The sequence below is a fragment of the Eublepharis macularius genome, chromosome 3, assembly GCF_028583425.1.
Source record: "Eublepharis macularius isolate TG4126 chromosome 3, MPM_Emac_v1.0, whole genome shotgun sequence".
Taxonomy (NCBI): Eukaryota; Metazoa; Chordata; class Lepidosauria; order Squamata; family Eublepharidae; genus Eublepharis; species Eublepharis macularius.
Window position 1 is genome coordinate 114,849,766 of NC_072792.1, and position 10,364 is coordinate 114,860,129.

A 10,364-nucleotide genomic window follows, 5' to 3' on the forward strand; every position below is an offset into this window, starting at 1 on the left:
TGTATGTTTGCTATTATTTGTTGTTGTTGTATTGGGAGGACAGAAGAGTTAGGAGGGTGTAACTTTGCTTAGAATTGACTGTGAATCATGCAAGTTTTAGTAATGTGCTGAATTTCAGATGTGATTTCCTCACATTAACTATGGCTATTCAGCTGTTGTTTGACTACCTTTTTAAAAATCTTAGAAACAATAATGTCCTCACATAATCAATCATATAATCTTACAAATAAAGCAAACAAAGCTTATAAGCACCTTAGTACTTATGGGTATTTGCCCTTAGTAACCATCCTCTAATCAAATTAATAGACTGTGAAAACCTCACTCTTTCTAGAGAAAAAAACCCCTTTGATGTAAAAGAAAACTGAACAAGCATCTGACTGGTTGCTTGTTGCTGGGGAGGGTGAAAGGAAATTCACAGCTGTCAAAGGATTCTATATTTAGAGGTTTCAGTTTGAGTTTTTCTGAAGGAAGCAATACTCTTGGTCAGTCATCAAAATCTGGAGGAAAATGTTCACAAAATGCATCCTCCCTTCAATTTCAGATTGAGATTTTTTAAAAAAAAATATTTCGGAGAAAAGCCCCAGGTTTGCAGAAGAATCTGAAATCTTTTTTTTAAAATGGTGTATGTTTGTGTAAAAAAAATCCCCAAAATGTTTTTTAAAAATTGCCCATAGCTTTAAGAAAAGCATCAGTCTTCCAGCCTTGGTTTCTATGAGTAAAAGGCAGAGGGAGAAGTCAGGGTGCTTTCCTGGGCTGTTTTGACCTTTGAGGGAGAACTCATCAGGGCCAGGGCCAGTAGCAACCATCTTATTCTACAGAACTTGCATGACTTGCCCAAGCCCAGCTGCTTGCTATTGTTCAACAGCCATTTCATGATCAGCAGAGGTGTCTTCCCTCCTCCCTCTTGATCACTGATTCCTTACAGTAGTGTGCCACCACCCCAAACTAAACAGGCTTGTCCTTTCACCAGCTGTTTGGGACGGAGCTGATGAGCCTCTGAGTGTGTGCAAAGTGCTGGCAGTGGCCTCAGCAGAAGGCCCATAAGTGAAGACACATTGGCTCAGCTTAGCTTAACCAAAGAAAGGGTTTTTTTTGAACTACAGAGAATATTAAATACAGAGAGCACACAGTATATAGGAAGTTGCCTTGTACTAGGCCTGCAGCTAAGTAAAAGACGGTTGTTACTAACTACCATGCTGAGCATTACCAAATAGTACCTGCTGGCATGGGCATTCCATGCTAGGTGAAGGAGAAGGCAAGCCTATCCTTTCGGACCCTCCATTTTCCATTCCTTTTGAGCCACTGAGGCACCATACAAAGTACTGCTGAGCCTCTTTATACTCTCCTCCTCCGTGGGTATATTAGACCCTGATCATGTATGTAAGGTAGGCCACCAAGTCAGTTTTATGATGGTACCAAAAGGCTAAAGCAACATAGATACAAAGATACAAATGTCTTGTATCTCAAAGATACAAATGTCTCAAGGAGATGGGGAGCAGATGGTGTTTTAATTGTCCTGATTAGAGATGGGCACGAACAGCAATACGAACTAAAAAAAAACCACAAACAGCCCAATCTGCTGTTCTCAAACAAGCTGTTCGTGAGGCCCCATTCTAAATGAACAGGTGGTCGTGGCAAGCCTCATTCATTGCTGTTCGTTGCTGTTCATCAAGTCAGACACCCTGGCACCTGCAATCAATTCCCTTGGCAACTTAGGCAGGGATTGTCTGAACTCTGTCTGAACTCCAGCTGCTGCCCTGGAAACCCCAATCTAAGCCCAATTTAGCTTGATAGGCAGGTCTTCCTTCCAAGTGTGAACTGGAGCTCCAAATTTGTTACAAGAGGAAAAGACCAGGAGGGAGAGGGGCTCCCAGCTCTGGCTTTCAGGGAGAGACAGCTGCTGTTAGAGAGACAGGGTGAGTGCATTGGAGCTTGAATTTTCTTTGTGTGTGGTGGGATAAGGATCTACCCCTTCAGGTTCCAGGGCTGCTGCCAGGCTCTGGGCCAAGCTATTATTTATTATTGGTACCTTTCCTGCTGCCTGCTCAGGTAGGGTTTCTGGGAGAGGTGCCGTACGGATCTACCCCTTCAAGTTCCAGGGCTGCTGCCAGGCTCTGGGGCCAAGCTATTATTTATTATTGGTACATTTCCTGCTGCCTACTCAGGTAGGGTTTCTGGGAGTGGTGTGGTAGGGATCTTGATGGCTGGAGGAGAGCCTGCTGGCCCCCACAAACAATGAATATGTTCGTGAACAGGATCATGTTCATCAATGTTCATTGTTCGTTGTCCGTGGATGGCAACGAACAACGAACACCATGTTCGGTTTTTTTCTGTTTGTGCCCATGTCTATCCTGATCCCTCTCCTTCCTGTTTTTTCCATGGGCTAGATTTGAAAAAGTAGAAGTACTCTTTTCTATTTTACAATATACATATTAAAAATTAAATGTTACATTTATTTTGACCGTGTATCACTTCCTTTTTCATGCACGCGCTCTCTCTCTCTCTCTAGGTTTCATCTCTGTAGATATGATTTTATACTACTGGAAAATGTTGAAACAAGCTTCAGGCCTATTCCATGCCATGAGATTGATGTGTGAAACTGTCTCTTGTCAATGTTCCTTCTCTTATACATGAAGTTAAAAAAAATGAGAAATGATGTAAAGATCAACAAGCTGTCTTCACAGTGGCTGAATTCCAATAACTGTGGCTACCTCTGAAGATCACAGATTGAAGTCTTACAAGAAATTCAGATATTTGTGATGTGTGAAAGATGCATTTTTATTAGCATGCTTAAAATCAAATAATCTTTCTGTAGACTTTGGCTGGACACTTCTACAAAGGACTATTAATTTGGTATCTGACAGAAAATGTCATTGCTTTGTGCATAAGTGCGCGCGCACACACACACACACACACACACACAACTTTCATATTCTATACATGGAGTTCTTTCAAGGGGATGTCTTAAATCAAAGAACCAAGTTTTTTCATGCCATCCCTTTGTGCGTGTGTAGAGCTGGAGAGTTGAGGGGGCTACTTGTGCACATTAGAGGCCAAAGATCCACAGAAACTGCTAAACTGAAGCAGAATTGAATAAATTAGCTGTTTTTGTGATATCAGTGCTACAAACTGGACAAAGAAGCAATATTTCATATGAACAGAAGTTCTGTTCATCTTGTTCCATGAGCCTAAGTATAAGATGTGTGACCTATTTATTGAGTATTTCTACTGAGTTAAGTGGTATTTATTCCCTGACTAATGAGTTTAATATTAATGCTTAATTATCTGATTACCAAAGTCATCTGGGAATGTTAATTTTTTAAAATAGATATTTGTTTTTTTTAAATTATGGAAAAGACACTGATTATGACATAATATGGAAGTGTTTCATAATGGTAAAGAGGAATAGAGCTACACCAAAGATGGAGCAAAAAAACAAAAGAGCAATGGTGTAGTGGGAAGAAAAAACAGTCATTTAAAAAACAAATAATATTAAAACAAATTTTATATAGATCACTCTGAAACTTTCACAAATCAGATAAATACACAACTAACCTGTAAAGTTGTATGGCCAAAGCAGTTCCCACAACAACAAAGCTTCAGACAGAGAAGTTTGATGGTCTGACTCAGTTTTTATCCCATATAAAAATAACAATTTGAAGCTTTCATTCTTTAGAAGGAGGCATTATGTATTATAAAAAGTACTTTAAACAAGACACAATTGATAATGCCCCCTCTCCATCTTTCCTAATGGCATTATCAGGGATAACTTTGACAAAGAACTCTCTTGCAACATTTTATTGGCAAGTTAAAGGTATAGCTATGGGTTCTTTCATGGCACAAGAGGTGTATATAGGTCATTTTGAAGAACATTTTGTATATTTTATTGATAATCTTTTTTTGGAATGTAGTATTGCATGGTGGCCCTTGGTTGAAAATATTTTCTTGATATGAAAAGGCAGGCCAGCCCAGTTATTGACATTCCAGTACTGGCTTGATATACAGGATGAGAGTATCAGGTTTAAATTGCATATAAATTGTAGATTAATTTCTTGGATGTTATTGTTATCCAGAAGGACAGAAACATTTAGACAGGTTTATATACCCTCTCCGTGATAAAAATTCATTTTTTAGGTATGATAGTCACCACCACTTAACTTGAAGAATAATTTGTCATATAGCCAGCTTTTAAGAATCACTCTTGCTGTGGAAACTGCTTTGGCTACACAATTTTACTCGTTAGTTGTATATACATATTTTTTAACCTTTGAAAGTTTCTGTGATCTGTATAAATTTTATTTTAAGATCTGTTTCCATCCATATATAATTGGTATAATGCTCCTTTATTGCACCTGTATAATTTTTGAAACATGCTCATGGATTTGTGATTCATTTATGCATTATTCATACGCTCAATGTTTCCTGTATTTTTACTGAATTTCTTAATTCTGCTTTTTAATGGTAATTTATTTTTTCCCTGTTTTTATTATAGATTTATCTGAAGAAGCGTACATGAAACACATAGGGGCAGTATAACTGGATAAAATATTTTCCCCCATTATACTGTTGCTCTATTGGTTTTTTGCTGGGGTGTAAAAATAAGACCCACACGACATATATTTTTATATGGTAACTTTCATGGGCCATATAGCTATTATAACTGAATACTAGAAACACTAAACATTAGAGAAATAACTAGCATTACACATGCTTTTTCACACAGAAGGAGAAAAAAGAATTAATTTTGAGCCAACTATTAAGTTATAATATATAGTAATTATAAATTACATTGTGCTACTTTATAAATACTAAATCATTAGCATCTATCTATAACTGTATTTTCTAGATAGTTAAAACTTTGTGTCTACCTATGTACTTACCTGCCTACCTAGGTTTAAAAGCTCCAGGGGGAGTAATATAGTTCCCATATTTTGGAAGCAGGGCTGAGGCTGAAAGCCTAGCTACTCTATATTTTCTCATATCTTCTTTGGGTCCTGGTAATCAGATGTGCTGTTAAATTCTGTGCTTAAATTTCCATGCACACAAGGGCCAATTCAGATCAGGACTGCAATGTGCGCAAAGAAGGGGCTTAAGCCCCCCCCCCCCATACAGATCAGAAATGCTGCAGGGGGAAACTTAGATGCAGCCCATCTGCACACGAGGTGGGGCAATTAGCACACCTCTGGGCAGCTTCACGTCAGGAAAACAGCATGGGGGAAGGCTTAAACCCTTTCTTCCCCTGTTCCCAGTCCAAACTGGTCCCTGCACTCCTCGTTATTGAGCTCTGAGCACCGAACTTCAGTGTACATCTGATTGCCAGGACCCAGAGCAGACACAAGGAAAACGTAACGTGTAATTAGTTGCTGAAAGATAAGTATTCTGTTTAAGATCTGATGAATTCATTGCTGAGTTGAGCTCATGGACTTATCCAGCAGACACAATATGACACTGACTAAGATCACAGTCACTGTCATGGTCACTAAACAATTACCTTCAGAAGGATTTCTATTTAATAGCAGTATTTAATAGCAGGCATCTTCATTTCAGAGTCAATCGTAGATCCTCAAACTTAATGACAATATTAACCTTTGAATAAGTAGAAGAACTACAGTTCCATTTCACTTTCAATTGACATACTTGCAGTCTGGAACTGAGCTCCGTATGTATTTTTTTTCTTCTGGCTAGTTGCTACCAAACATCTCTTTAATTGGTTTGATTCTAAGGGCAGCTGTACAAAACATTGTAGTTTTTCAGTCTTTAGTCAGCCTACTTATAACCTACAAATTCTTAAGACAACTGCATCTAGCAACATAAAGGTTCTTTCACAAAAATAGGCAAGGCAAGGCCTACACAAACACCACAACTCAGGAACCAAAGGTCCAGTGGACATAAGTGCACAAATATCTAAAGATGAAGTAACATTTTAGTGTAGGTAAAGCATTGAATGAGGCAGCCTAGTAGCCTTTGGAATTAGCAGTGGGTGTCAGTAATGCTCTGTTGCTTAGGTACCCTTAATCCTGGCTGAGTGTCTTATGCTGACTTCTTAATAAGATGTGCATATGTTCATTTTCTTCTTGTGTCATCTTGTACTAGCAAGGAAAATGTGGGTGGTATGTTTCTATATTGAGTGTTGCTGTGGTGGCAGGCTTCCTACAATCTTTATATTTGCAATGCTGTAGGGTTTTAAAAAAAGTAGTTATGGTTGTGGCGTGCATTTTTAATTAGTGAGGACCTGGCTTTTATGGTCTGTTTCAAGGTAAAGGTAATGGATGTATATACAAAGCATGACTGAAGAGATAATTAGATGCAGGAGAGAGGGTTTACCAAAAAACCCTGGAAGTGTTGAGGCTTCTGGAAATTGTCTTACATCTGACAAATTCCTACAGGAGCAAACGTCACCCAGAGCCAAACTGGAATGGGTAGTTCTACTTAATTACATTTTTATAAGTTGAGTTCCACTTTAACAGTAATGGTAGGTGGCTACTCATCTGAATAAAATATATCCCAAGAGTAAAGCAGTAAAAATTCTAAGTAGTTTATTGAAGTAATGACAGGGGCTTAATTAGCACTTAATTGTAGTCAAGTACTTAAAACTGTTCTGCATCCATATGCTAGGAAGACTAAAGCGGATTATATGTATTACTTATTATATCAGTGGAAGTACAAATGAATACAGTTAACAATATTATTGCTACTAAATTTATAACAGTAATTTTTTATTCACAAATGAATCAAATACGGCCCTAGGCAAATTCCTATTTTGTGATAACTGTTGGTTACAGAGTATCTTTAAAAACACAGAAGAAGCTCTTTCTGCACATTACCTGGCTTTCAAAGGAATTGTAAGTATGATATAGAGCATATTTGGATAATTACACCACACACTTCTTTTCAAGGAGCCAAGTCAGGCACTGACAAAAGGGAGCCTGCAACTGCAGATGAAGGTAGGACCATCACACCCATAAAATGAAACTCTTGTCTGTATGTGTACAATAGCAGGCTCTGGAACAGCCCCATGCCTGGTGTGAAAGTATATAGTCCGATAATGCCAGGTCCTTTGCTCAGGAAGGGGACCTACAGCCAGTCAGAGAACCTGCGGCTTGCTTCTCCAGCTCCTCATTCCCTTCTTAATCTGCTTTTAAAATCTTTGACTCAGTTCTCATTGCTATGGGCGGGGAGTGGCGGGTCAGTGAGAAATAGGGATATTAACATCCAATTTCATAACAGTTCTGGTTTGCATTAAAAGTTCAAGTTTCCGCTTTTTCCATTCTCGGATGAAACTCAGATGATCTTTATGTCTTGATCATATTAATGACATTCAATAGAAATATTGTCATTAAATTACTCTCTGTCAATAGTATAAAAATGACAGAAAAATTATGTATAACTTCTAAATGATGTAAAATGGCATATTACATAAAAATCCATTAAAATAGAAATGGAAAAATTGCCAAAGAGAGTAGGCAAGACCAAGATGATTTGTATATGCCTTCTCCTTAGCTGATACTGCCCACAAACTCACCCACCCTCTCCCTTGGGGTAATACCAAGAATAAAAAGTATAAGCCATCTCTTATGTACTCACTCTCACCAAACATATACTGACAATGGATAAGGAGGACGCTCTGAAAAGGGCTATGCCTTGTATTTTAAGAGGGTCTTCTATGGATGTCTTCTACATGGGACCCTGAAACCTGAAGCAAGTACTGCTTTCCCTATTTTCACTTACAAGGTATCACTCAGTAGCCCGTGTTAATATGGCTTTATAATTTAAATTATGGGCATGCATCCACTCAGCTTTGAATTGTGACATCTGAGAAGCCCTGCCAATGGCAGCCTTGTGGCCATTCTGGCTGCTTAGCAACCCCATGAACAAACACTTGAAGACTGTGTCCATGACTGTATTCCAATAAAGCATTTACATTTTCAGATATTAATTGAATATTCCTACCTGTATGTCCAAATATCCCACCTTTCTCAGATATATCTCATATACATATAATTCCTACAAGTCATACTCTGTCCATATTCATTCTGTGCTGATCCTCCTTTGTGTATGAACTTTGCAGTAAGGGGACAACTGTGGGATTAGTCTGGTAGGCGCGTTCTGCAGAACCACATGAGTAAAGTCAGTATGGGGTTTTCTCATGACACCTTTTCTACTTTGGGTGTTACTTGAACATATGCAATTGCAGGAGCACAAATCCATTGATGCAAAGGACTACAAACAGTATATATTCTGTCAGTGCCGAATCTAGGGTTGCCCGTGCCCGGGGCAACCCTAAGCTGATCACCTCTCATGCGCGCTCCCTGCGCTGCATTGTGACATCATTTTGGTGATGTCATCACACAGGGCGGAATGGTGGGGGCAGTGTGTGGGGCTGGGAAGCTGCCCGCGCCATTCGCCTCCTCACAGGCGAATGGCGCAGGGGGCCTTGCAGCCCCCCGCGCTGCTTTCGCCTGCCCCACAGGACGGGGTGGCCTGCTTGCCACGCACCCCCTGCCCTGCAGGGCAGGCAAAAGGCAGCGCGGCCACCCGTGCCATTCACCTGCCCCGCAGGACAGGCGAATGGCGTGGGCGGCCCTGCAGCCCCCCACGCTGCCTTTTGCCTGCCCTGCAGGACGGGGTACGCGGCAAGCCAATCACCCCCTGTCCTGCGGGGCAGGCAAAAGGCAGTGCGGGGGGCTGCGAGGCTGCCCACGCTGCTGCCTGTGCCCTCTGGCAGCTGGCAGCTGCTCCCAGCGCCCCCTCCCTGGTGGCGCCGGGGGCAGACTACCCCCCCTGCCCCCCTCGATCTGGCCCTGTATTCTGTCATACTTGTAAGTATGCTTAATTGAAATCAGTGACCAATATTCCTTTGTTAGAACTATGGTGTAACCTCATTTAGAATACCATATACAGTTCTGGTACCTGTACATCAAAGAAAGATACTGGAAAATGTACACAAGCGGAAAAACAAGATGATTAAGGGGTTGGAGCATAAGTTAGAAAAAAAGATGACACTGTGAGCATGATAGAGATTTATAAAAGTATGCATGTGGTGTAGAAAGTGAGTGGATGGATCTTTTTCTCTTATAATACTGGAACTCGGTGATGAGCAATGGATACAGCATGGACAAAAGGAATTATATTGCTCACTTAGTGAATTCATTCCAGCATTCATTGCTGGTAGATATAATGACAGCCACTAGCAAAGATGGCTTTAAAAGGGAATTAGACAAATTTATGGATAAACATTTCATGAGGGTAGCTGTGTTGGTCTGATGAAAATTTTGTTGGTCTTTAAGATGCTACTGTACTTGAATCTCATGAATGATAGCTCCATCAACAGCTACTAGTCATTGTATCTAAAGGAATCTTGCCCATCAGGGGCAGTAAACCACTAAATACCAGTACTAGGAGATAACATATGGGGAAGTCTTGGCCCCTGTGTCCTATTTGTTGACTTCCAGAGCAACTGCTTGGCCATTGAATGAACCAGGATGCTGGACAAGATAGACCAGTGTTCTGTTCCAGTGGTGCACCTGTTATGTTCCTATGTTCAACTTTATATTTTACTTAAACTTTTGGGTGGCCACTTTTGGAACTAGAATGGTGATCAAGATAGACATTGATCTAATCCAGCAAGACTTGTTCTTATGCATGTATGAGAGTTGCTCTGCATATCTGTACCGGAATCCTCACAGAACAATAAGAAGATATCAGTCAATGCTTATAAAAATGTCTTTCCCCAAATATAGTTTTGATTTTTAAGTGTGTTGTTCCATCTAAATCCCAAACAATGGTTAGAGTGTCTGAGCAGGAGTGGAGAAAGTGCGTGACTGTGAGACAGTTATTCTCTCTCAGCATAACCTCTCAGAGACCTTGAGAAGGTAAAATGAGTAGAGAGAGAAACATATATGCCACCATGTGTTTGAGTATGGATGATTTAAGGAATTAAATCTATGCTGCCAGCAGAGGGCAGCCTTTTCACATAAATTGTAGACAAAGCAACTTCGAAAACATCTCCTTAAATTATTCCATTCATTTGGAATCAATATGCCACAAACAATTGTGGAAAGGAGATGATTACAAACATTAAACTCAATCTACCTGATTGTTAACAGATTGCATTCTTGGTAATTCTCTCTGTTGTTTGTAGTGAGTGATTAAAACTATTCTGCAAGGTGAGAGAGAGCATCCTTTTTCTTAGTTCGCTTGATAACAGATTTCCTTTGCTTTAAGCCAAACTTCAGACAAAGGCATGTTTGTACGAGGTATGACCTTATAATCAAGTGCTGTGGATCTGAGTAAAGAGTGACCTTTTCCTTCAGGAATGATCTTACAAATAAAAGATCAATATTGTAGAACAGGTGGGTATCCAT

General features: G+C 40.0%; 1 protein-coding gene across 2 annotated transcripts in view; it reads left to right on the forward strand.

Annotated features, from left to right (window-relative positions):
• The window catches only part of LIPI (lipase I), a 42,299-nt gene extending 34,367 nt beyond the window's left edge, over window positions 1–7,932 (forward strand). For both annotated transcript variants that reach the window (XM_054973654.1, XM_054973655.1), the window contains one exon: window positions 2,510–7,932. In XM_054973654.1, the coding sequence (XP_054829629.1) occupies window positions 2,510–2,597 (88 nt within the window). In that variant the 3' untranslated portion in view covers window positions 2,598–7,932. The remainder of the gene's footprint in view (window positions 1–2,509) is intronic.
• Window positions 7,933–10,364: the final 2,432 nt, after the last annotated feature.